This window comes from Sciurus carolinensis, chromosome 10 (assembly GCF_902686445.1).
Source record: "Sciurus carolinensis chromosome 10, mSciCar1.2, whole genome shotgun sequence".
Classification (NCBI taxonomy): Eukaryota; Metazoa; Chordata; class Mammalia; order Rodentia; family Sciuridae; genus Sciurus; species Sciurus carolinensis.
Window position 1 is genome coordinate 23,756,071 of NC_062222.1, and position 27,838 is coordinate 23,783,908.

Here is a 27,838-nt window from a genome sequence, read left to right on the forward strand (position 1 = left end):
TAGACCAAATGAATTTAACAGACGTTTACAGAACATCCCAATAACTACAGAATCCATATTCTTTTTATTAGCATATGGAACCTTCTGTAGAATACACCACACAGTAGACCACAAAAACTAGTCTTAACAAATTTTACTAACTTGAAATCATATACTATATTTTTTATTATGGAAGAACTACATACTAACAAACTGGAAAACCTAGAAGAAATGTACCAACTTCTAGACAAATATGACCTACCAAAATTGAACCATGAAGACATAAAAATAGAACAATATCAAGTAAGGAGATTGAATTAGAAATACAACAAAGAAAAGCCCAGGTCCAGATGGCTTTGCTGCTGAATTCTACCAGACTTTTAAAGAAGAACTAAGTCCAGTTATTCTCAAACCATTCCAAAGAATTGAAACTTGCAAACTCATTCTATGAGGCCAGCATTACTCTGATACCAAACAAGGATACACCCAAAAAGAAAATTACACACCCAAACTCTGATAAGCACAGACGTGAAAATTCTCAGCCTAAGGCTAGCAAATCATATTGAACAGCTCAGAGAAAAGATCATTGGCCAGGATCTACTTGGTTTCATCCCAGGGATGCAAGGATGGTTCAACACATGTAAATCAATGACTGTAACACATATCAGTAGATATGTCAGTCATATGATCATCTCAATAAAGGCAGAAAATGCATTTGATAAAATTCAACCTTGCTCCATGGTAAAAACCCTGAACAAGGCTCATACTTCAACACAATGAGGACTATATGACAAATCCATAGTCTTACAATATGTTGAATGGGGAAAAGCTGGAAGAATTTCTTCTAAGGTCAGGAACAAGAAAAAGGTGTCCATTCTCACCATTCATTATAGTGCTATAGGGAGGGAGGAAAGTCAAATTATCACTGTTTGCAGATAAGATTCCTTATAAAGAAAATCCTAAAAACCCTACCAACTAGACTATTTGAACTGATAAACAAATTCAGTAAAGTAGCAGGATACAAAACCAACATACAAAAATGAGTCACTTTTCTACACACCAATAACAAATTTGCTAAGAAATCATGAAAACATTCCCATTCACAGTAGTGCACACAAACAAAAAAAAACACCTAGGAATAAATTTAACAAAGAAGTGAAAGACTATCATGAAAGTTGCAAAACACTGAGGAAAGAATCTGAAGAAGAAATGGAATAACCAACCAGGTTCATGGGTTGGAAGAATTATTGTTAAAAGGTTCATATTACCCAAAGCAAGCTACAGATTCAGTGCCACTGGTGATTTGATAGTGTTGGCATTCTGCACAAAACTAGGAAAAAATCCTGAAATTCACATGTAAGCACAAAAGAGTTCAAATGGCCAATGCACTTTTTCTTTTGTTGTTATTGATGGACTTTTCTTTTATTCATTTATTTATATGCGGTGCTGAGAATTGAACCCAGTGCCTCACACATGCTAGGCAGTGCTCTACCACTGAGCCATGACCCCAGCCCGGCCAGTGTATTCTTAGGCAAGAGAACAGAGCTGGAGGCCTCATGATGTCTAAAGACATACTACAGAGTGACAGGACCCCAAATACCCATGATATTAGCATGAAAACAGACACACAGACCAGTGGAACTGAACAGATTCCAGAAATAAATACACATATATATAACTAATCAAATTAATGAAGTCAGCAAAAATACACTTTGGAGAAAGGATGGTCTCTTTAATGCATAGACCTGGGAAAAGTTTCCATCTACACACACAAGTCTGAAGCTGTCCCCTCTCACCTAGTACAAAAGTCAATGGGTCAGAGGCTTCAATGTAAGATCTAAAACTCTGAAAACACTAGAAGAAAACAGAGGAACTTCACCACATTGGAACAGGATGAGTTTCTGGATAGGACTGTCAACGAAAAGCTGAAACAAAAAGCTGCTTTGTGCTCAGCAAAGAAAAGAGTGAAGAGACAACCTACAGAATGGGAAAAAATATTTTCCAACATTTCACTTGGGGACCAATATAGAATACACAAGGAATCCAAAAAATGTAATCACAGAAAAACAAGTCATCCTCTTTACGGCAAATGATCTGAATAGACAGTACTCAAAAAGAAAAAATTAAAATGGCCAACAGATAATATGGAAAAAACGCTCAGTCAACAGCCATCAGGGAAATGCAAATCAAAACTACAAAAAAGTACCATCTCACATCAGTTAAAATGGCTATCATAAGAAAGCAAAACTAACCCCAGTCCCAAAAGAAAAACAGCAACAAATGCTAATAAGGATGTGGAGAAAAAGGAACATACATTGTTGCTGGGAATGTGAATTACTACAGGCATTATGGAAACAGAATGCAGGTTCCTCAAAAACTAGAAATAGAATCGCCAAAGTTCTGTCTATCCCACTACTAGGAATATAACCAAATGGAGGCAATGAGAATGTCAGAGGCATCTCTACTCACACATTTACTGCAGCCCAGTAGCCAAGATGTGGAATCAAGTAGGTGTCCACGGACAGATGAATGGATAAGGAAAATGATGTACATATCCACAATGAAATATTATCCAGCCATTAAAAGAATGAATTTCTGTCATTTGCAGCAATATGGATGGAACTAGAAGATATGTTAGGTGAAATAAGTCAGGCACAGACAGTAGTGCACATTATCACTTATAGGTGGAAGCCAAAAATTTGATCTCAAAAGAAGTAGAGAATAGAATGGTGGTTATAGAGTCTGCAGAGGATGTGGGGACGGAGGGATGGACAGAGGATAGTTCATGGGTACAGGGGTGATGTGCTCATGTTCTATAGCACAATCTAGAATAACTATGTGGAGAACAATTAATTGACTATTTCAGAATAGCTAGTGGAAAGAATTTTGAATGTTTCCAACATTCAACTGATACATGTCTGAGATGATAAATATGTCAGTTACCCCGATCTGATCATTACATATTGTATACATATATTTAAAAAAAATTTTTTTTAGATGTTGATAGACCTTTATTTTTTACTCACTTATTTATATGTGGTGCTGAGAATCAAACCCAGTGCCTCACACACGCTAGGCAAGCGCTCTACACTGAGCCACAACCCAGCCCTGTGCATGTGTATTGAAATATCACTCTGTACCCCATAAATATGTACATTACAATGTTTCTATTAAAAATATTTAAAAATGTAACCCCAAGTTAGACAGCAGCCACCACCACTAGAACGACTCTGCCTAGTAGCCTTGACCTTCACATTTCTTAAATGGGGCCCTGCTGATATGCAGAAATGAAGACTTCCTGTCCTCAGGTCATAGGGACTCTGCGGAGGGAGGGCCGAGGCCTGAATCCACAACGCCACCTCATCCGCCCATCCCCCTGGGACCTGCTCTGGCCCGGTGCCGGGGGGCCGCAGTGAGAGCAGCACAGTCCTGGTCTCGGGCATCTCCCCCTGTTCCCGAGTGGAAATAATCCCCACAGGAAGTCAGACGTTGCCAGTTGCCAGTGCTGGCAAGAGAGAGAACTGGGCGCAGGATGCTGGGAAAGCCTGTCACTGACCCGGTGGCATCCCAGCGAGCTGCCTGGCTGGGCCAGGGCCATGCGGGCTCGTATTTGCACACAGGAGAAGCCATGCTGGTTCACATGTGATCGGAGGAGGGTGAGTCAGTTCTTGAACGCGAGGCAGGATGTGGCGGGGCAGAAGTAATGGGGACAGATCCTGAGCCCATTCAGTGCGTCTGTCTCTACCTGTAACACCAGCATAAACGTGGCTCAGTGCTGAGCTCTGCCTGGAGACATGCTGAGAAGACAGGCCAGCATGGACAGGAGGGCTCAGCTGTCTGCCGGGCAGGGTGGCTGGGGACAGGTGTCCCAGACATTACTCACTCCCCATGCATATGAACCCTGGCTGTCCTCTCCCACCCACCTCTGTTCTTGTTCCACAGACGCAGAACACGGCTCATTCCCAGTCATGAGCTGATACTCGGGGCCTGTGTATATGCCTTGGTCAGCTACAGAAGGACAAGGCCATCTAGGGCAACACGGGCCCTGCATCAAAGCCAGCAGGGGGCTCTGCTGGCAGCCATGTGCTCAGCATCTGGCTCTGCAAGCTTATCAGCGTGTGTGTGGGTGGCGGGAGGAACCGTCACCACCTCGCACTCCCAGGAACAGGCTCACCCTGCCCTGGGTCAGGCTGGAGCCCTCTGCAAGGAGGACTTCCATCTGAGTCAAGACTGAACTTGGTGGGTCCGGGGTCACCTGTGGATTGGAAGCCACGTGCCCAGTCACTGGGTGAGGACAGCTTGAGTCAATCTAGTCCAGGCTGCAGGTCCTGCCAAGTGCTCACCGAGCCCCATGGCCCTCCTCCAACCCTGGCCTGCCACAGCCAGGGGTCAGTGGTCCTCAAGGGCAAGACTGGACACCTGGTCCCTGGCAGACCGTCAGGGTGAGGTGGCACCACAATGCCTCCCTTCCCACTGGAAAAAGCCAGGCCCACCAAGAGCAGCTGTAGTAGTCAGACCTCAAGGAGGAGAGGGAGGCCACCAGAGGTCACCCACCAAGGAGGGTCAGCACAGATCCTGACCGGCAAGCGGACACCGGCGTGGAAGCCACGTGCTGTGTTCTGGTAGAGCACCTGCTGGTCACCTCAAATGTCTGCACAGTGGCTGCTGCGTGCCAGCCTTGCACAAATGCACGGGCATGCACGGGTGTGGGGGACAAGGTGGACAGGCACAAGGCCCTTGTCCTCTCAGAAGTCATACCTCATCCTCTCGGTGCAGGATTGGCCACTGCCCCTGCACAGGCTGAAGTCACATCCTGGATGTGACGCTGGGCAGCACAGGAGCTGGCTTATCACCACAGGAGCACAGGCAGTGTCTACCTAGCTGTCCCAAGCCACCGTTCCCACTGTGACACTGAACCACCAGGGAGAGTCCCACTCTTCAGAGTTCAGGGTTGGGGAAAGCTGGCCCTAAGTCACCACTCAGGATGGCTCCGTGGTCACTTCTCCAGGAGCTTACCCAGCAGGATCCTGGACACACACACTGGGCATGGAATTTTTCTCTGTTTTTTAATGTCACTCTTCAAATGCTGGGAGCACAGCTGCTTCTGCACGTTTCCCAGGGCCTCTTCCTGTCACCTGTCCTTCCCTGAGGGTCCCTTCTTTCTCCGCAGGAGTCTTTCCTCTCCCAGGGCCTCACAGATGACAGCTTTTGTCTTTCTGCTGCCTTGACAGTGAGCCCGAGCCAGGTGAGCCACTTCCTCCTGCGTCCCTTCTCTCAGGGCTCAGTTTTCCCATCTGTGGCAGCAGGACCCTGGGAGGCAGGGACAGTGCCTGTGTGGAGGCGCCCTCGGTCGCCCTGAGGCCTGGCCAGTCTGGCGGGTTCCAGGCTGCGCTGGGTTCCTCTGATGCCTCCACGGCCCCCGTGCTTGGAGTCACTATTTTAACAGTGCTTTCTCAGGGCAGCACGCTGCCCTTAGTCAATGTACAAAACAAAACCTGTTGTTTACATTTTTGTTTTTTGAAGCGTTGGGGACTGAACCCAGGGGTGCTCCATGACTGAGTTACATGCCCATCCCTTTGTGTTTTTTATTTTGAGATAGGATTTTGCTAAGTTGCTAAGGGTCTTGGTAAATTTTAGAAGCTAGTCTCAAACTTGCCAACCTCCTGCCTAAGCCTCCTGAGTCCCTGGGATTGGAGGGAGGCCTGCCTCACTTGGCTTAAAACCTGTCATTTAAATAAGCATTTGGGGACACTAGATACATAATGCAAAGCTCCACACATGAAGCTCACCTCTCTCCACCTTTCTCTGGCATTTGGATTTGCTGAACTTGTTTCTGCTGGGTTTTAAGACAACTTTGCATGATGCCATGCCAAGGGGGCTAGGAGCCCCCAGGGGCTGCTCGGTGTGGCTAGAGACACAAAGAGGGGGTCACAGTGAGGAAATAAAAGCTCTACCCTGTCTGTCCTCAGCTCACATGCCTTCCTTGCAGAACAAATGGCCTAGTTTGCTCCTCTGCCGCCTCAGATGGAGCCCCACCAGCCTCTCCTGCTAAGCCCCAGGCTAGAGGGAGAGGTAAGAACCTCAGTTTTAATAACCAGCCACAAGGGCTCGCAGCATCAGAAATCGAAACCCTGCGCAGCGACTCCTCCGGTGCAGAACACATCTGCCGGGATCACAGAAGTCGAGCAGAGGCCCGCACGGCTGCAGGTCAACGGGCCACAGCTGTCAGGGGGCAGACAGCCCAGCAGTCAGGGACGGCCGGGGTGCTTGGCCTGCTCCCACAGCGAGGCCCGGCCTCCCCTGCCCTTCCTTCCACTGGGTCACCACCTGTGGCAGGCCAGCAGCCCCTCCGCCCTCCCTGCTCCCGCCACACGTGACAGCTTCTCAGAACGCCCCATGGAGGGTCTTTGTCCTGCCCCACGTGGGCCCGGGCTGCTCTTCTGAGGTCACTCAATTGCTTCAGTGGTCATGAAGCCCAACTGGTAACACCCTCTCTGAACTATGCCCACGGGGATTTCAAGAGCGCCCTCGTTTCTCCCGGCTCCAGAACGTTCACCTGATTGGATGGGACTTTGGCCTGGAATGAGCGCTGGGGGACCCTCAAAAGTTTAAAGCAGCTACAACAACAAAAGGGGCCAAGGTCTTCAACAGCCATTTCTCCAAAGCAAGATACAAAAATGGTCAGTGAGAAAAGATGTCTGTCATCACTAGTCATGAGAGAAATGCAAACTGACACCGAAACCACAATCTGTATTTCACACCAAGTAGGATGGCTGCTATTAAGGAAAAAAAATAACTTTTTGCAAGGATGTAGAGAAACTAGAACCTGTGTGCACTCTGGGTGGGAATGTAAAGAGGTGCAGTTCTGTGGAACTCAGTGTAAGAGTTTCGGATTAAATTAGAATTATGATATAAGTCAGCATTCCACTGCCAGGTCTGTGCCCAAAATAACTGAAAGATTTGAACTGGTGTTTCATACAGATATTTCACACAGATGTTTGCATACCTGTGTTCCCAGCAGTGTTATTCACACTAGCCAAAACTTGCCTACAACCCCAATGCCAATTTAAAATGAATGGAAAAGCAAAGTGTGGTATACAAGCACAAAGGAATATTCAGCCTTAAAAAGGAATGAAAAGCTGATGCTAAATGAAATGAGTCCAATATAAAAGGACAAATATTGTACGATTCCATTTCTAAGAGAGAGACACAGTAATCAAATTCATCAAGAGAAAAAGGAGAGGAGCGTTTGCTGGGACAGAGCAAAGGGGGAGTGGGGAGTTAATGTTTATGGGGCACAGACTTTCTGGGTGAGGGGTAGTGGCAGTGATCCCACAATAATGTGAATGTACTTAGTGCCGCTGAATTGTACACTGAAAAATGATTAGGATGGTAAATTGCAGGCTATGTGTGTTTTACCATACTAAAAATCAGCTTTAAAAAATAAAAACCCCAGCCTCCTCCCAGGGCAGGTGAGCGGACAAGGTGCCTGCGTATGCACAGGAGGGCGTGTGTGGCCATGTGGCATTGATCTTTCCTGGTTAGTTACATCTCGGCAGAACAGGTCATGGCAAAAGCCCCTCCCCTCCAGCTTCATAGCATTTGATTTGTTTCTATGCTCAAATACAACCTGTAACAAAGTTCTATACCTCCAGTTACTTGTGGATTTCCTTCTAGAAACCCAGGCTCCGTGGTGCCCCTAGGCTGAGGGTTCCTGGTGGGTTCTTCCGATAGGCTGAGTCTGAAAGAGTCCTGAAGGCCTCCGGGCCGGGAACCAAGAAACGCCAAAAGCCATTTCCTGGCCGAAAGTTTGTCAGTGAGCATGCTCAGTGTGCTCAATCTAGGCATGAGGAGTGTCTGGGGCCTTGGTGGGCTACGTTGGGGGCTCTGATGTGTCACTCACAGTGAAGCAGCCCCTGGAAAGGGAGCTATTTGTGGATTCTGTATTTTAAGAGAGTGTTCTCTTTACCAAGGGCCAGCCAACAGTGGACAGAGGGCATCTGTATTCAAGTCTGTCCCTGTGGCCATAGACAGGCCTCTCTGGGGCCATCTACTTCCCATCTGATGACATGAGTTCCACTCACAAATTGCAGGTAAGGGGACCCTAGTGAAGGTGGACGAGGCTGCAGCCCTAGGCCAGGATGCAAGCAGCTCTGCCACAGTGTTCAGAGAGGCCGGGCTGCCCACGGAGCTGCCCTGTGTGGCCTCCTGGCTGACTCCACCGACCAGGAAGGTACAGGCCAGGAAGTCTGGTCAGACCAGTGGCTGCCCAAGACTGGCCTGGCTGCTGGGATGGGAACTGGGTGCTGCCCAGCAGCTCCTGAGAAACAGGGGGTATTGCCACACACTCTCCACTCTGGTCCCCATCCATTAGCATCTGACCATTATCTAAATTATGCTTTAATTTCTTCTTCTTTACCACTCGTATAATAAATACAACAGCGATCGCTGCCCTCTGGTCAGTGATAAGCATTCACAGCCTCACAAGAGGCTGTCTGAATGCCGTGCTAAGCAAGATGGGCTCATTTGCCTTCTAATTTTTTTGGTGTGTGCTTAAACTTATTTAATTTCCACCCTGTTTAAGTTTCCTTGCTTTACAAGCCTCGTTCCAGGCCGCAGCTCCGCCTTCTTGTGAATAAGGTCTATTGTACATGTGAGAAACACAAAGAAAAATGACACAATGGAAAAGAAGAAAGTGGAGCTTAAAGATAAAGGGGTAATTAGAACATTGCCGAACAAAGGAGACCTAATGAAAGGGTTGTGTCTGAAATGCATTGGCATGTTACTGTATATAGAAGTCTGAACTTTTCCTAATTTTGTTTTCAATATTTCCTAGATCTTTCCTGCAAATGTACACTATACCAACAAACTAAAATTCTAAACCAACTCATGTTTATATGCTACAACTTTAATATTAAGTCTAGGATTTAGCAGTTAAATCCCTCTTTCATACTGAAAAAAAAAAAAAAAAGAGGGGGGACATGAAGCACTAAGGTGCAGGCCCCACGGGTCAGAGTCAGCCTTAAGTGGGAACACCTGAGACCAAGGTGACCTGTTGTTTTATTCCCTTGACTCTATGATACCACTAAATCAAACAGAGGTTGGTTACCTGTGACCTGCAGGCCATATCTGGCCTGATGTTTTTGTGAGTTTTTTCATTTCTTTTTTTTTTTTTTATTTTTGTACTTGTAAAATTTGGACAAAGACCCACGAAATAACAATATTCTATGACATGTTAAAATTATGACATAGTCTGACAGGAACAAGGCCACACTTCACTTACATGACTGCTTTCACATTACAGGGGGACAGCCAAAGAGCTATTAGAAAGAGCATGTGACCCACAAAACCTAAAATATGCACTGTCTGGCCCATTACAGAGAAAGTGTGTCCATCCCTGGACTGTAAGGCACCTTGGAGATTTAATAAGAACTTTGAGAGAACAGGTTTTGTTGATTTGAAAATCTGTACGTTAAGTCTAAGATGTCTCCTGATTTCAGAAACATTAAAATGTTGGGTGCTGAATTAAGCAATATGGTGGCAGCTGGATATGGTATTCCAATTATTCTGTACTCTTCTAGACTTTAGGAAATATTTTAGAACAATTTCCCACAAAGGGTACTGAGCAAGACAAGACGACATCATCCACACTAAAGAGTCCAGAATCTGTCATTTGAATAGAGAGCCTCCCTCCAGTCTTCCATTTAGTTGTTCCTTCAGGAATTCTTTGAGTCTACGTTTCCTGTTGGTTACGTGTAGTCACTACTGAGTCTCAGTATTTGCTGAAGTGATAAAGTCACTTCCAACACTGAGTTAGTGAATACTGAGTGACTGTTCCTCAGGGGAAGATGGAGTTCGATTCCCACAAGCTGCTGTTCACAGTATTTTCACCAAATGATCATCACGTGGCCGTGTTCTATACATGTCTCTCTTTAAAGACACCTCATGGAACATGTACTGCTGCTTCGTTAAGACTGAACTCCTGGCCTACAGCTCTGAAACTCTGAACAAAGCTTCTCTAATACACATTTTCTTCATAAGCCTGACTTCTTCATAGTCTGGAGGCCAAGTTAACAGAAAAATCCCTAACAAAAATCCCCAACTGCACAATAGTATAGGTCTCAAAAAGGACTCATAAATAGCAAAATGGCTGAAACAAGATGGCGGAGACTCCTTGTCGACCCAGGCCAGGAGCAAGTACACTGGGGGAAACCAATTTTTTTGCTGCTCCACACAGGTCTGTGAATGACTGAAAAAGAGCCCTAGTGCTGATTTTAGGGTAACACATTTTATCATGTAGGAGGACTGGTAAATAGACTATAAGAACAATGAGGACTCTTGGGACATAACTACCTACACTTTCTTGCCCCTTTACCCATGACCTTGATGAACTGCATTTTCCAACTGGCCTTTAATATCTGTCATTTATGGTTATCTCCTGTAGCCTCAGATGGCACTGATGAGGACATTCCTCTTGACCCTCGGCTTCCTGCCTTACACAGCCCTGCGCTCTCCTCCCGGTCCTGCACACTGCTCCTCACAGTGCAAGTGGCTCCTCACACTCCTCGCATCCTCCGATCAACATGATCTTAGGTAGATTTTACAGCATGCCCAGGGCAAGCTGGTAGTTTGTGAGCCTGGTACAAAATGAAAACATGGGGTTCCCTTGTTCAATGTTTACCGAGAATTTCAAGATGGTGACAGCCAAACATTACACCAAGAGTTGGGCCTTTTGTGTGGGGTGGGCGTGGGGCAGCGCAGGGTACCATAGTGCTAGCCCTGATGGTGCTCGCTTTATGGAGAGATCCAGAGGGATGCCTGACCTTCCAGGGGAAACAGAGCTAATCAGGTGGGGGCTGGTCCTGCCACCCACAGGTGGCATCCCCTTGGTGCTGCCTTCTCCTGAACCCCTGCCTTCTGCTGCCGCCGCCTCATGCACAATCCTGGGAAAACGCACCTCGCCACTCTACCTTAATTCCTTTCTCTATAAATGGGTAAAAAAAAAAAAAAAAAAAAAACCTAAGTAAATATTACCATTATTCTCTTTTTATAGAGAGAGGAATTAAGACAGGGGATGATTAAGTTTAAATAGTAATGTTTACTCATCCTCACCTCGCGGAGACATTAGAAGGGTTTAATGAGGAGACCGAGGAAGAAAGGCAAGCAGTAAAGCCCAGGTATTACACAGCGATCACTCTACTGCGAGGAGGAGGATTTAGGCTGCATAAGAAGGGGGATTTATTGACACAGGTGTTAAACAATGAGATAGTTTCCCGAAATCTCCCCTAGGTATATTTCAGATTAGCAGGAGATTTCTCGGTGTCAGATTTGATTTAGCTGCGATCCTCTAGAAGCACGGCCCTCTGTGGTTTTTCCCTACCTGAAATTTTGGCTTTTCCAGAAAGCTCACCCTGTGACACCACAAATCTCATACAGTCAGGTGGGAATGGAATGCAGGATTTCCCCCCAGAACAAGGACTCTGTTTCCCCCCAGCGTTCCTACAGATAGTTACTGTCTCGTGAGCTTTCCAAACAGTGGCACAGGTCCTGCAGGGATGCAGCTTAGGTGATGCCAATCAATAATGAGGGGAAAGGAGCAGTTAACTTCCGGGAAAAAAATTTTTTTTACTCCCTCTCTTTAAATAAATTGAATCAGACACAACTTTGAATTTTGTCAATTAAGGATCAAAAGAAGCAAATTACCAAATTTTATCATTATAAGTATAGAAGAAAAGAAAGATTTTGGTACCCAAACCAAACCAAATGAAAACCAAGGAATGCAAGAAAATAGGTGAAAACTGTATATCTGATAATGGGTTAATACCCAGGCTATATAAAGAGCTCCAACAAGTCAATAGTAAAAGACAAAACAAAAAACTGATTAAAAAGTGGGTCACAGCCAGGTGCAGTGGTGCACCCCCCGTAATCCCAGAAGCCCAGGAGGCTGAGACAAGAGGATCACAGGTTCAAAGTCGGCCTCAGCAATTTAGTGAAACCCTGTCTCATAATAAGAAATTTTAAAAAGCTGGCGATATGGCTCACTTATTAAGCAATCCTGGGTTCAATCCCCTGTATCCCCCCACCTTGCTACAAAAAAAATCTATTCACAGATGTGAACAGACATTCTCCCAAAGATACACAAATGGTCAATAAACACATGAAAAGATGGTCAATATCACTAATCATTGGGGAAATTCAAATTGAAAACTATGTGATTCTACCTTATCACATGATAGTAACCATCTGTTATGGTTTGGATGTGAGGTGTCCCCCAAAAACTGACATATGAGACAATGCGGGAAGGTTCAGATTAAAAATGATTTGGCTGTGAGAGTCTTAACCCAGTCAGAGAATTAATTTCCTGATGGGGATTAATTAAGTGGTAATTTAAGTGGTAAGGTATAGCTAGAGGAGGTGGGAATTAGGGTGTGGCTTTGTATATATTTGTATCTGGAAAGCGGAGTCTCTCTCTGTTTCCTGATCACCACGTGAGCTGCTTCCCTCTGCCACACTCTTCCGCCATGATGCTCTGCCTCACCTCAAGCCCCAAGGAAAGGGGACTGCTCTCTATGGATTGAGACCTCTGAAACTGTGAGCCCTTGAATAAACCTTTCCTCCTCGACAGATGTGCTGGGCAGGTCATTTAGTCACAGCACTGAAAAAGCTGACTAAAACACTATCAAAAACCAAACAAGTAAAAAACAGAAAATAAGTATCTGAGTGTGTAAAGAATTGAAATTCATATACGTGGTGGAAATATGAAATGGTGCAGTTATGGTGGAAACCGGTGTGGTGATTCCTCAAAAATCAAGCATCCCACTATCATATGATTGAGGCATCCCATTTCTGAAAATATACCCACAAAAAATGAAAGCCAGTTCTCAAGGACACATTTTCTACCCCACATTCATAGCAGCATTATTCTAACAGCCAAGAGGAAGCAAAGCACGTGCCCCTTGCCAGATGAGTGCATGGACAGACTGTGGCATACACATACAAAGGAGCAGTGTTCAGTTTTTAAAAAGACGGAATTCTTCCACATGGGCAAACCTGGAGGATATTATGCTAAATGAAATAAGCCAGACATAAAAAGTCAGACACTCTTAAGATTCCATTTATATGAGGTACCTAGAGCAGCAGAGGCAGAAAACAGAAGAGTGGGTGCCAGGGGCGGGGTGGGTGGGTACAGAATAGCTTTTGTTTAATGGACACAGAGTTTTGGTTTTGCATGAAGAAGAATTTTGGAGATTGGTTACTCAAGGTGGATAATAAAAAAATATAATAATAAAGATGGAAGGACATACTTCCTGTATTGAAGGATCACACCCCCTGGTTTCTCTAAAATCTTGTACAACTGCACCTTAGGATGTTACTTGACTATGGACCAATATTTGGCAAGCACTGTCATTCAAAAAATTAGCCACTGAAAATATTTAAATGTTTTAAAATAACCTTTTCCAAAGAGGGAAGGGAAGGACCCATATTTCATCTTCAACGCCAAGCATGCAAAGCCAAGAGAGAGAAAGGTTCTATGACTGCAAGTGGAAATGGGCTGTCACTATCACTGAGGTGTGCTGGAAAGGTGACAGCTGAGGAAGGGCTCAGGCCTGGGCTCACTGAATGAAGTCATGACTTGGAATCCAGAGTCAGCTGTGCAGCCTCGTGGTGCATGCTGGGTCTGATGCCATGTGTTTGACGCTCAGTGCCTTGCTGTGTCTGGTGCACCTCTGTGCTCACAGACACACGTATATGAATGCACAAGTACATAATAAAGCTTTCACCAATCCAGATCTACTCACATGGGGTCAAGGTATGGAATAGAGTGTGGGGTCATTTAGCAAGTTTTGCTAAGCTACTGCAATGTTTTTAGCTTACTTAACATATAAACTCAAAATCTTCCCACGTTCTCTCAACACATTCGGAATGCTCTTTTTCCTATGTCCCGTCACGTATCAGAAAGACCCATCGTTCTTTTTCTATTAATGCAGTTCTACTAAGAAGCTTTGCAGGGCAACACTTCTAACATTCTTTATAAAGTAACTACCGTCCCTCATTGTTTTGTGGCTTCTGATACAGTTACTAGAAACCTCATGAGGTTTCAACACAACTCCATCTGCTGTTCCTCACAACCCTCTCCTTGTTGCTATGGCTACTGAACAGTTTTTCAGACTGTGAGAGCTGACCTTCCCTCCAGGCCCTCTCTGGTGCAGTGTGGATGCTCTTTCTGAGTTGTCTCCAATGTCCCTCTTTTTGCCTCCTGACTTCAGCCACAGCTCTTCTCAGACTCTGGGCACCCCTTATTTGGAGGCCTTCTCACCATGCTTTCCGGGGATTCAGTTCCAGGCACCCCGGCAGTCCCACCCACCCCCAGGTTTCAGAGACACTCTCGTGGGGCCACCTGTCAGGCTTGCACCAGCAGGTTGTTCCCCTCATCTTCATCCACAGAGCTCTGTGTTCACCTGTTTTCCCTGAGATGTCCTGAGGGCATCTCAACTCCGTCCCTCCAATACAAGCTCCTCCCCTCCCCTCACGTATTTCTTCACCCATGTTCCCTCCTGGGTGCAGGCGCCACCCTGCACAAGAGTATCAGTTAGCTTTTCGTCACCGTCACAAACACCTGAGAAAAACAACTTACGGGAGGAAAGATTTATTTTTGGCTTATGCTCTTAGGGTCTCAGGGCATGTTCAGGGCTTTGTTGCTTTGGGCCTGAGCTGAGGCAGGTCATGGTGAAAGGTGTGGCAGAGGAAAGCTGCTCAGCTCACAGTGCCAGAAAGCAGAGAGAGAGAAGAGGCCAGGAACAAGACACAGATTCCAAAGGCATGGTCCCAAGGGCCCACCCCTTCAACTAGGTCCCACCCCCTGCAGCCTCTACCACCTATGAATCCACTAATGGATTAATCCACTGATGATACAGAGTCCTCATGATCCAGTCTCCTTCCTTGTCTATACTGCCCGTCAGGCAGGGACCAAGCCCCTTTTGTCACTGCATCCTGACCACCAGTACAGTTCCTGGGACGATGGAGGCTACTGTACGTGAATCTCCCTTGCCAGCAGCTCACCGTCCCTGCGGCATGACCTCACTCTCTGAAGCAGAGCCCTGGGGCAGCCCTTCCCCCGGGGGCTGTTTAGAACAGGTAACTGAGGTAGGAATAGCTCATTTCACACAGCATGAACCAACTGGGTACTGAAAAATCATCTTCTCTTATATAGTTTCCTGGTTATTACAAGACTCCAAGAGTTGAGGAAGAACAGTCATTGGGCTATTCTGTTGTCTATCACAAAATAAGACGCAGGCAAACTCTAGGGGAACTTAGACACCACAAGACACCACAAGGTCACTGACTGACGGTTCCCTTAACTCACTGACGTGAAGGAACGCATCCTATCTCTATGGGGAGTGACATCTTCCATGGGGAGTGACATCTTCCAGTTGGGCTTCCAGATCCAGCTCCCAGCACATAACACACCTCAACCCTTGGGTTGCCCAGAATTTCCTCACGGCAACCAAAGGCATCAACTCCATATTTATCTGTCACACTGAAACAGCAGAAAGTTCTGACTTATTGCTTCCCATTTCCCCCTGGTTTTTAATTTTAAATATATCTGAGGCATTTTAAAAGAATTATACAAACGTAAATATGCTTTCAATGAAAATAATCATCTGTTAGCACGATTGGTCCAGAGCAATGCATGCTGAACTACCCTGTCCCCTTAAAATCAGAAATTTATAAGTGAAAATACCAGCTCTTACTTTACTAGGGAAATAAAAAAAGAGAGATAATACACATTGCTAATACGTATTCCATTGGTTTCACCAAATACACAAAGAGTTAGAGCTTGCCTGTCAATTAGGCATTGAATTTGAAATCTTTACCTGTGGAGACTTCAAGAAGGATGGCTGCCTGGGGAAGTTTGTGTCCTCCCCTCTCGCTGGGGGAGGATAAGGCTGTGCTCACTTAGCTGACTCTGGAATAAACAACTCTTCCTTTATTTAGAATCTTTCTTAGTCATGGTCTCGTCAAAGAAGGCGGCGGTAGAATGCTGCTAATGATTATATTAAATAGTTGCTTAGCTCAGGGACAGAGAATGTGGCTCTGGATCTGGGTCTGTCTTACACACGGACGTGAGCGTGTGGTACTGACAGCGTGGGCACTTTGTTATAAACACAGAATCAATCCCATTAATGGTCACCTGAGGAACAGGAAGCGAGGGTGAACGCTTGCTCAGGGGCTGCTATGTGACAGATATCTCGGATATTTCATTCACTTCTCAAAAGGCCCAATCTGATGGGTATTATTCCCATTTTATAGCTGAAGAAACTATAGGCCCAAAACACGTAAGTCAAGTATTTACTGAGAGAAATGCTAACAGAGCTCTGCAGACCATTCTCTCTGTCTGCGGTGGTCACACTTCTGTGGTGGGTTCCTATTTTGGCCTCAAAAGGTTTTCCTGAGGAGAAACTGACTAGAAAGACGAAGACAAATCCAATGTGGAAGTGAGAGACTGCCCGAATAAATGGCAGAAGGAGCCAGACTTGTGGTGAGATATGCTTACAATAGGGTCAGGTGTCTCTCAAAACCACCAATGGTGGAACCGTGGAGGAAATCGCCAGTACCGCAGCCTGGATGCAAAAGCACCAGCTAATTAAAACCGAGAATCTCAAAATAATGTGCTAATAGTCTGGTTGCCTGCAGCATGATCTCTTTTGTTGGTTATTGTGTCACTGAAACTTAACACCCTTTCCACCTAAAGAATGAAGTCTTCCCAGCATGCACCTGTGGGGTTTACCGTATCCAGATTTCTGATTTCTGCTCCTCACACCACCTGCCATGGAGGAGGGAGACCCTGGCTCCCAGGGCCTGGTTAGAGAAGTACCACCTCAGCTATCCAGGGTCCCCCAAGGGGCCACAGACAGAATGATGTGGCCTGAGGATACTCAGTGTCCCCTCCTGTCATGCGGAGAAGAGCACTGAGTGACGCACTGCGGCCTGCCCAGTCGAAAAGGTTCATGATCGTGTGTACAAACTAGAGCCTTCAAACCAAAGCCTGCTCAGCTTCCCTTGAGGCGGGCCTAAGATTTTGTTTGGGGAACTGCTGAACACGAAGGACATCTTAATACGAAGCCAGGTGCACGGCCTTCAAGATGGAACGCTGCAGCTCACAAAAATGGTGCGTGCCAGAAAATGCTGGGGAAGAAGAGTCTGGACCTCCCGGGGCAGTACAGCTGTTTCAGGCGTTTCCTGATGGCCAAGATGCAGCCTACGATGGAGCGGCTGCTGCCAGCCACAGCGCCCCTCGTCACCATGGTGGTTCTTGGGAGCGCTACACAGAGTCTTGGAGATTCCAGCTACCCAGGAACCCTGAGAAATCATTCTCCCGGTTCTGCGTTGTCGTCCGCAAATGAATTCTCTGACACCCGGGGAAGTCTTCCATGCCCCTGCCTGGCACAGCTGGCTGCCACACCCTCTCTGCAAGGCTTGGCCAACCTAGAACGAATGCCCATGAGCTCACTGCTCACGGTGTGCTGTTGAGCTCTTCGAGTGCTCCCCCATGGCTTCCAGCCACTGTCTGGCTGCCCTGCCTTAGGTCTCCTGGCCTTGTACTGGGCCTTGCACCTTTAGACCCACATGCATGTCAACAGGAGGCACGTTCTTCTCTACCAGACAAGTGAGGTCCCTAAGGACAGGCTTCCACTCATACCTGCACCTCAGAACACAGAGAAAGGAGCACACAAGCACCCACATGCTCTCAGGGGTCCCAGGACGACCCAGGTGACCAATTTCAGCACCTGAACCTTCTGCTTTGCACTATGGGCCAACTGCCTTTCTAGAATCCAAACTAATCAAGGGCGGAGCAGCAGCATCTGCTTATGTTGTATTCTCTGCAGCACTGACTATATTGCCAGGCACAAGGTACTTTTTTGCCAAGTGTATATCCCAAAATAAAACTGCAATCATATGCTGTTTAATAGGAAAAGGGCAATGTTTGCCTCAAGAGATGTTATTAATATGTCATCTTCAGTGTTTACTCTTCTGTACACTGACCATACATAAACAGCTCTTGATCTCTAAGAACCAACAGCAGTTAGTAATAAATCCATTAGACACGTGCTTCTTACACCCGTAGGAAATTAACTGCTACTCCTAGTAATAGCTAAAAGTGACTATTATCAGTTCTCTCTAGCAGCATAAGGGTTCTGTATGTTTTACACATGACACCCAAACACTGACAAAGCAAAAATACATCTACCTACTCCTCGGAGTGTTTAGCACAGCTGCTTTCTTTGGGGAAAGACTGATGTTCACAGGGCTCATGAAGCTGCTGGCCAGTTCAAACACTGAACTGTCAAACTGTGCTTTCAGAGAATGTTCCTTTGGCCCACCTTGGCACTGTTCTGCCAACACATGTGTGCACCATGTGGAAGAAATCTGCAGGTGTCCTGACAGCGTGCACCTGTGTCCTGGGGGCCAGCATACCATGAACTCTTTTTTTGTTATTGTTGTTTGTTTTTTTGTTTGTTTTGATACCAAGGATTGAACCCAGGGACGCTTAACCACTGAGCAACATCCTCAGCCTTTTTTAAAAGTTTTTATATTGGGACAGGGTCTTACTAAGTTGCTCAGGGCCTTGCTAAGTTACTGAGGCTGGCTCTGAACTCATGATCTTCCTTCCTCAGCCTCCTGAGCTGCTGGGATTGTAGGCGTGCGCCACCATGCCCGTTCACGCATGCTTTTTAAGCAGAATTGTGATCTACATTCCAATGGCTCTTATTTATGTGACCCTTAGAAATGAAGACTCTCTTTTCCATAAGGTGGCCCAAACTAGGCTCTAAGAACACAGCCAGGGCATGGCGTGGCCCTTGGCTCCTTTGAAGATTGCACAAATGTGGATTCACTAATTTACTCTAATGAGAAAGCCGTAGGTAGTCTCAAGACCGAGTAAGTGTGAACGTTAGAAAGGCCCCTCCAGGCTTACCCTGCATTTTTCAATGTTCTCTCTGGAATAGAAATATAAATAGAGTATGCAAGACGCTTCTGTTAGGCTGCCTTTAAGATCGATTTTTTTTTTTTTTTTACAAATACTTTAAAATAAAGGTGTAGAATTAAAATAATTCCAAAATGTGTGATCTCCTCCCATTCAAGGTGGAATGAGATGAACCAAACTTATCTGTTTGCAACAGCCCCAAATGCTCAGGTGAAACAGAGAAAAACGTGACAGAATGGTTTCTAAGACACTCAGTGTCAATGACAAAGATGCTGGAGGAACATGTGGGAGAAAAGCTGTGTGACAATGGCTTATACCAGGACTCCTGAGATACAGCACTAAAAAAACAGCCCACGAAAGTAAGCGACGGTCAACTGGACTTCACTGCTATAGTCTGGGTCTTTTTTTTTTTTTTTTGGTGCTATAATTAATTAATTAATTAATTAATTTTTTACATAGGGTAATGTTGTTTGATTCGTTATTTTTCCCTTCCCCTCACCCCTCCCACCCCTCTTTTCCCTCTATACAGTCCTTCCTCCTCCATTCTTGCCCCCCTCCCTAACCCTAACTCTAACCCTAACACTAACCCCTCCCACCCCCCATTATGTGTCATCATCCACTTATTAGCGAGATCATTCGTCCTTTGGTTTTTTGAGATTGGCTTATCTTAGTCTGGGTCGTAAGTGTCCCCACAGGCCCACATGGTAGAGGCTTGGTTCCCCGCCAGTGGCACCAGCAGGAGGTGGTGGAAATTTTGAGAGATGGGGCCTAGTGGGGGGTCTTTAGGTCACTTCAAGTCGCTTTCTTTTTAAATGAGTCAAAAAGTATGACAGATATATCACCAAAGAAGACATAAACATGGCAAATGAGAACATGAAAAGACAGCATCATCCATCACTAGGGAAAAGCAAAGTAAAAAGCACAGGGACTCGGCACTACATGGCGGCTAGGATGGCGAGAGCTAAAAAGACTCACCAGGCCAAGTGTGGCCAGGATGCGAGCCGTCGTCCGCTGCTCCTGGAGTGTGAACCTGTATAACCACTGCTCCTGGGAGTGTGAACCTGTATAACCACTGCTCCTGGGAGTGTGAACCTGCACAACCACTTGCTCCTGGGGTGTGAACCTGTATAACCACTGCTCCTGGGGTGTGAACCTGTATAACCACTGCTCCTGGGAGTGTGAACCTGTATAACCACTTGCTCCTGGGAGTGTGAACCTGCACAACCACTTGCTCCTGGGGTGTGAACCTGCACAACCACTTTGGAAAACATGCTGGCCTTTCCTTTAAAAATGGATATATACCCATGATACCAGGTTTTCCACTACTTGACGTTACCCCAAGAAAAGGGAAAGCCTACACCTGAGCAGAGACTTATACATAAATGTTCAGCACACATGCATCTGTGAGGCCTCAGAAACAACTGAAATGTCCATCCACAGGTGACTGAACAAATGAATTGTGGGATAAATACACAATGGGATATGACTGAGCAAAAACACCACTAACCACAAAAACCCAAACCAGAAACCACCACCTGCCCTGCCCCGAATTCTTGATATTTGCAACAGCATGGACGGATTACACCCAGTGAAAGAAGACCAAAAAATAAGTAAAAGATAGAAAGAAAGAAAAAGAAACAACAAAACCCCAAATCTCCTCTGTGATACCATTTATATGAAACACTTTGAAATGTAAGCTAATCTATGCTGATAGAAAGCAATTGGGGAGCAGGATGCAGGAGGAGGGTCTGAACTAAGGGAGAAGGAGACTTCTGGGTGATGGATACGCTCACTATCTTGATAGTGGTGACCGTTTCGTGGTTGCATACGTCTGTCCAAACCTGCCAAGTGGTGCCCTTTAACTTTGCTCAGGTTATTGTATATCAGTTATACCTCTGTTTTTAAAAACCATAAAGATGCTAATTTGTTGTGAGAAATTTTGCAGTAAATCAGCATTTCTGATACAGTCATTTGACAACTCTTCACTGGGTTCCTGGCTTGGGCCAAACACTGCGCTGGTGCTGAAAACCAACCAGCAGAAGTTTTGCATGGATCATTCACAGACGTAGGGGCGCGGGGAAGGGGGTGGCTTCTCACTGCCTGCACTGTGCTGTCCTGCTCAAGGCTCACCGATTCAGAAAGGGTGTGGAAGAAACAAGTTTTAACTTCTGTTGTGGGTCTCATCCACGCAAACTGCTTTACCATCATGCATTGTGAGGATGGTTATATACTAATTTTGATATTGTACTTGTGCCTGCCAAATAAGAGAATGCATTCAGACAGACCCACAGAGCCCCATCTGATTCTTTCCTAAGGAAAGCCTTTCAAAAAATCACCATGTAAGACAATGTATCTGCTGTGATGTGGAGCTCTGCTCAACACAGCTGAGTGGGAAGACGTGATCCTGCCTGGTTCCCTGTACTGCCTCGGATGTGAGTCATGGAGAATGTCGTTGGCCGTGTTCCCTAAAGCCTTGCCTACCATCATCTCTGATTTCCAAGATTTTCCACTAAACTACACTCTGTAAAGCTCTTATTATTAGCAAAAGTACTGATGACTGAATTCACCTTGGACATGACTCACCAAATGAGAAATTCAGAGAAAGCAAAGGCCCACGATACCCAAGGGTCTCAAGGTAAAACACCTGGAAGTGACACTCCTTTCCAACCAATTCTATGCCATTAGTATCAGAGAGGTGACATTCTACTGGCATGAACTAACTTCTGAAGGACAAACCATTATTTCTATAGAAGTGCTATTACAGTATCGGTCACCAAGTCTGTCAACATTTTCCTTCATAGAAAATATCTGAAAAAAATTGTTGTTTAAATCATACAGGCTGAATGTGGACAATAATTTCTCCAAAAGAAAGTATGGAAATTTTACAGATAGGCAGAACTACCTTGGCTTGACTGCATATCAATGTTCTTTAAGCCAGAGTTAGAAAAGTTGCTTTTAAAGTGAAACAAGAAGCGTACGTTCATGACACACAAAGCAAGTTATCCAGACTAATATTTTATAGAAACTGCTAACAAGCACCCCAACTACATCTTTACTTGATTAGATCAGAAACGAGCTCATAATCTATTTTCTGTATTTATATAGGGCAAGGAAGAATAATGAATATAGGATTCAAAATTTGGCAAAGACTGAGATGATCCACACTGGCCCTGTACCACTAATAATGTTTTTGAAAGATTGAGTTATTAGATTAACAGTTATAGAAGATGGTCACTATTTATGCAATGTGAAGGCAAACATTTTTGTTAACCAAACATTTCCTAAATTGCAAGCAAAAAATGTGAAACTCAATCGGACACCTGTAGCAGATCTGAGGCCCTTCCCTGGTCCAGGGCACAGAGCCATACCCTTTGTTATAAATGAGGCTTCTTCCAAAGATTATCTGAAGAAAAATTTCCTTAACCGGATTTTAACTCTTGCTGCCTCCCTCTGAACACTTTACGCTCATTCTTCTCAAAGCCCTGAAAACTCAGCTCTGTGAGTTTGTTTTGCCTACTCTGTGTTTGTGTGTGTGTGTGTGTGTGTGTGTGTGTGTGTGTATGTGTGTTGCTCCTTCACTGAACAGAAACCAAGGGCTGTACTTACGTCATGCATGGAGTCTAGAAGTTTGGTCAGTTGGTAGAATCTCTGCCAGCTCTGCCCAGAATTGTTGGGACACTTAGTTACCATCTTCCTCAGTTCTTTGATGTAATTCGCCCTCATTTCTTCAAATGCAGCCTGGCTTTTGAGGCCATCCTTTGGAACTGTGGTAAGGAATACAGACATATAAATTGCCAGGATGAAAAGAGCTTCAGCATCTTAGCAGTTAAATGGCCTTGAATACTTTAAGCTCATATACTGACTACAAGGTTGGATGCAAAATCTCAATAATTGGAATTAACAAATAAATAAGGTAGTTATCTACCGGTAAACACCTGCACATACACCTACACAAAAGAAGAATAATTTTCACGTACCAGATACGTATTATTACTCTGCTCACTTAATCCTGACGCCAACATTGGGATATAACCATTATATTATTCTCATTGGGCAGATGAGAAAACTGGACTGGAGGTTGATTCATGTGCCCAAGTGCACAATAAAAAAATGGCAGAGTAGGGGTAGTGTAAACTGAGGTTTGTCTGTTTTCAATGCCTGTTTCTTAACCACAACACTACATGGTCTGTTATTAAGTGCTCTAAGAACCTTAACTTGCCAATACCTCAGAGGTAGGAAAACAATTTTAATTTTCAGGACAACTGGAAGAGCCAGAACCATCTACTCTGGCCGGCATTAGAAAGCAGCAGCTTATACATTCAAGTTCGAATGTCAGACATTCTCAGAAGCTGGCCTTCTACCAAGGGAAGGATGCTGCATACAAAGAAGCACTTTCTACATTCTTTGCTCCAGGACCACCTGACCACGGAGGCTCTGTCATGTGACCTGTGCACTTGGTCTCTGTGCTGGTCTGTGAGGGAACACCCACAGTGGCTGGACACTCGAGACAGGCTTGAAACTTTCAGAGAAAAACACCATGATCACTTCTGCCTTTGGTGAGGTAGAATATTAAGGATTATGTTTTCTTCTCTTGTGTTCCATAGCAGCTAGGTTTTATATTGAAACAAAGTGAAGTTCATTTACAAGGATTATTTGGGGGCGGCAGGAATGTGGCTCAGTGGTAGTATCCCCTACCTGCAAGGTCCTGGGTTCAATTTCCAACACTCTCTTTCCCTTTTCCCAGAACAATATTTAGGGATATAGGACTTCAAGCATGTCAAATGCCCCCTGTCCTGCTCCTTCCAGGGCCCAGATGAAGACACTTTATCAAGGAAGGGGGTCAGGGAGGAGGAGGAGGTGTCAGGCAGTTTTAGTTTAAGGTGTCTCTTTTGACAATCTGCTTAATACATGTTTGTTTTTCACTATGGTCAACGGATGGTCATGTTTATGCTTTAACTCCCCAAAATAAGATCACCCAGAGCTTTATTTTTAGGAGATGAAGACCTAATGAAAATTCATCTTCTGATAGTCATCTCCTGAGTTTTGAAACTGCTTTTACTTCCACTTCTTAATTATATAATCATATTTGCTAATTCTTCATAACTGGTGTAAATAATTTCCTTTGGTCATCAGCACTTTAGAATGGCTAAGGACAGTTTCTGAATATTATGTGAGACCCTGGAAGCCAGGTGTACCACTGTTTCCAAATAAACCCTGCTGTCCTAAATAAAGATATGAATTATCTTGCAAATTAACTTCTGCTATTATGTTAATAATCTCCTTGAGTTTAATTGTTGAGGCTTTTGATTTGAAGTTTATTTAAATCTATTTTTGTAGGGGGAAAAAATCACCCCCTTAACATCAACTATACAAATTCCTGAGGCTGCTGAAGTATTAGTTGTGGTTTTAAATATCAGCCTTCCACATAAATAGTTAATGCCATCCATTATATAACAAATAGGTTTTCCTTCCTTAAAATTAAAATCTTGTTTTAGAAGTATTAAAAAAAAAAAACACATAAGGAAGGATGGTAACAACCAGGAAGTTAATAGTAAAGCTATAGATCCACTTTCTGCCAAAATTTTAACATAAAACTTTCTAAAAGAAATGGAAACTTTGCAAATAAGAGCCTTTGTTGCCCATGCAGATTAACATTTCAAAGTTATAAAACCATACAAGCAAGCCTTTAATTTTTTAATATGGATATTTATATGGATGAAACTCTATACATTAAAAATTATCTACCATTAAAATAAATTTCCCTACTCTATTTCAACATTCTTTGATATGTCAGCTAAGATTAACTGTATTTCTGATAGTTGTGTTATCAGAAAGTCTCAAAATTATATCTTGTCAAATATTATTACTTACATTTTATTGCTATAACTGAAATATACTGTACCAATTTTCCAGCCAGATTTTTTAGAAGTTGAAACAAACCAACAAATAAAGGGAACTAAAGCAAAACCTCAAATTCTGGAGGTCTGCCCAGAGTTTCTGAATTTGCTTATTAAATGCAGCAGGGCTGCTGGAAAACCTCCAGAATCTACGGACTGGAGAAGAGCAGAGACAACTGAAGTACAAGTTGGTCGGCTTTCCTTTGCAAGCATAAAGAGCCTGAGAGTCTTTTGATGTTATTTCTAAAAAAAAAAAAAAAAAACACCAAACCCACCAAACCTTCCTTGATATACTGGACATCAGGTGTGCATTTTAAAATTTCTCAATTAGAACAATTTTCATGCATTCTATCACAGACTGGCAAATCAAGCTTACTAAAGCCTGCAGTTCTGTGATTCATGAACTTCTTATGTTTCCTGCCTTTTAATTTTGCTTTTTCTGCATCTAAAAGAAGTCAAGATTTGAAAGTACTGAGCTACTTGGGAGCTATTAAATTGATTCAGGTAGTCTCATAATGATATCAGAATCTATTAAAGGCTAAAAGACTAAATGAATGTAAAAGGATAAGACATCAAATAAGACGGAATAGTCAAAATTTGTAAAGAATTAGTAGCAAAGGCATTTTTAGAAAATAGAATTTCACTTCAATGCTATTCATTGATCGTACATCTTGGTGTGGATGTGTGTGCATGTGTGTTCATATGTGTGCAATACATACATACCTACACACATACATATTTTCTCCTTAACCAGGAGTGATTAAGAAAGATAGCTTGGAAAATGTACTAAAATCACTTTCACTGAATTCAAAGGTCATGTTTCCAAAGTACACTCCAGAAAGGATAAATTTGGAATGGGAGAAACCTTGATGGAGTGGGATGGGGACAGAAAGCTTGATTCTGCTCTGTTGACCCTGCAGACAAGGGGTTGCAAACACCCCGGCTGCAGGAGATGGGGCTGGGTGCAATAGTGAGGAATGGTGGGGTCTGCGGCTAACTGGAGGAAACCCGCCCTGCCCAGGGCAAATCACATTCAACGAAAACAAGACAAAAGGCCAAAAGCAACCCCAAACCTGTGTTGGCCAAACAAAACACAGCTGTGAACTGCTGGCTCCCTCCCTGCCAGGGCCGCGGGTTTGTCCCCTCTGCTGTGGCGCTGTGATTTTGCCTGATCCGTTCTCTTCCCTCCCCACTGCTGTCTTGCACCTCAGCCACCAATCAGCCTGTGCTCATGGCTGCAGGGAGGACAGGGACAAGACCCGAGGTGAAGCCCAAAGCCCAGGGTCTGACCCCTAACTCAAATAGGATACTGGACAATGACACTGAGCTACTTCTGGTTTGTCAGTTTTAGAATGGGGCTGTCATGGGAGACGAGCTATCCCTGGAAGAGGGTTCCAAAGAGCTCCCAGGGAGAGCGGGAAGCTCAATGCAGGACATTTGGGGTCCACGACACATGTGATGGAAAAATGTCAGCACACGTCAGCAGAGGCACAGAGATTTATTTAGGAAAGTAAGAAATATCCATTCAAGGGAGAATGTGGGTCATCTTGAGAGGGAGATGTGTTTTGGGGGCCCCTTTTAAAAGAAACTTGGTGAGGGACGGGCATGGGAAGGTATGTGGGGGTGATCTCCATGATCTGATCAGTAGATGACTTAGAAGGTCCCCTAAATGATTGGTTTCTCAAAATGTCATCGACTCTCTTTGCTTTATCTGTTTATTAGTAGGCTAATTAACAGTGAACAGGTAGATTTACAGATTTCCCAAGAAATGTGGAAGTGACAGGCTTGGGAGAGAGACTGGTTTAGGGAGTGACAGGCCTGGAAAAGTATGCAGAACTTCTGCATGAAAATTTTATTTCCTTGTCCTCCCTTTATGTTTCCTTTCTATCTAACCCCAGGCTACCAATGTCCCAGAGTTACCGTGAGCATCGCATCCAGACTACGCAGAAACACACATCCAGGTGCTCAAGGCAGAGAGGCCTGCTTGTTACTCTCTGTCGCCCCTGCGTCCCTTACCACTACCTCACCGGGATCCCTCGCCCCCAGACTCAGTCTCTCTGCTCAAAATAACACATCTTCTGACCCATTCCACCTGGCTGCCTGGGCTCATGAAGCCATTTCCTCCAGAGGACTCTGCAGAAGACTGTCCCTTCTCTAAGTCCCTGCTGCCCAGGTCCCAGCAAGGGCTGGGCATGCACTGGATGCTCTCTTCTGCTTCACACACAATGACCTGTCCTCTGAAGGCCATGACGCTCACGGTGGCAGCCTTGCTGGCTCCTGACATCCAGGACATTTCTCAGTTTCCTCAGAGGCAACGGCACTTGGCTCAGAGTTTTCCTCTCCCTACTGTCCCCTGGGCCTCCCCCTCATCTCGCGTGAACTTCCTCAGATTCTTTCCCTTCTGTTTGAAAAGGCCTGTGTCGTTGTCTGAGGAATAAAGCGCCCAATGTCCTCGCCAAGGCTAATCCTGTTGTCCCGTCTGCCCTGCCACCTCATGCTATCGACTTTCTCTTCTCATACTTGGTTCCAGAAGCCCAAAAAAGCTTCCTGTCAATCTGCAAGTTGCTGGCCACCTGGCACCTGTCCGATGCCTAATGGTCAACTCCAGTAGCTTCTCAGCTTCTCTGACAAGCCACACGTTAGTCATACCCCTTCTGGGAACCCGCCACACCTGGCTTCCTTCCAGTTGCCGACCTCTCTGACAGTCTGTCTCTGTCCCTTCGGCCTCTGCCATCACCTTTACCAAAGTTTAACAGCTTCTTTCCTTCTCTTTACGCCACGGCAACTCCGTGAAACTTCTGAGTGTAAATGACTATTTCTTTTTCAATCTGCATAATTTATATTTCAAATGTGTCTTCTCCGTCCCAGTCCCCAATCTTCCCCATCTTCTGGCCATCTCTATTAGGACACAGAGCTGACATCAAAACATTAACCCATCCAAAAATAGAACTCGTTCTACACTGTACGAGATCCTCTC

At 44.9% G+C, this 27,838-nt stretch overlaps 1 protein-coding gene across 1 annotated transcript in view; it reads right to left on the reverse strand.

The window, feature by feature from the left end:
• The window catches only part of Nr3c2 (nuclear receptor subfamily 3 group C member 2), a 60,044-nt gene that overhangs the window by 7,861 nt on the left and 24,345 nt on the right, over positions 1-27,838 (reverse strand). The window contains exon 3 of the mRNA XM_047567506.1: positions 22,571-22,728. Within this exon, the coding sequence (XP_047423462.1) occupies positions 22,571-22,728 (158 nt within the window). The remainder of the gene's footprint in view (positions 1-22,570; positions 22,729-27,838) is intronic.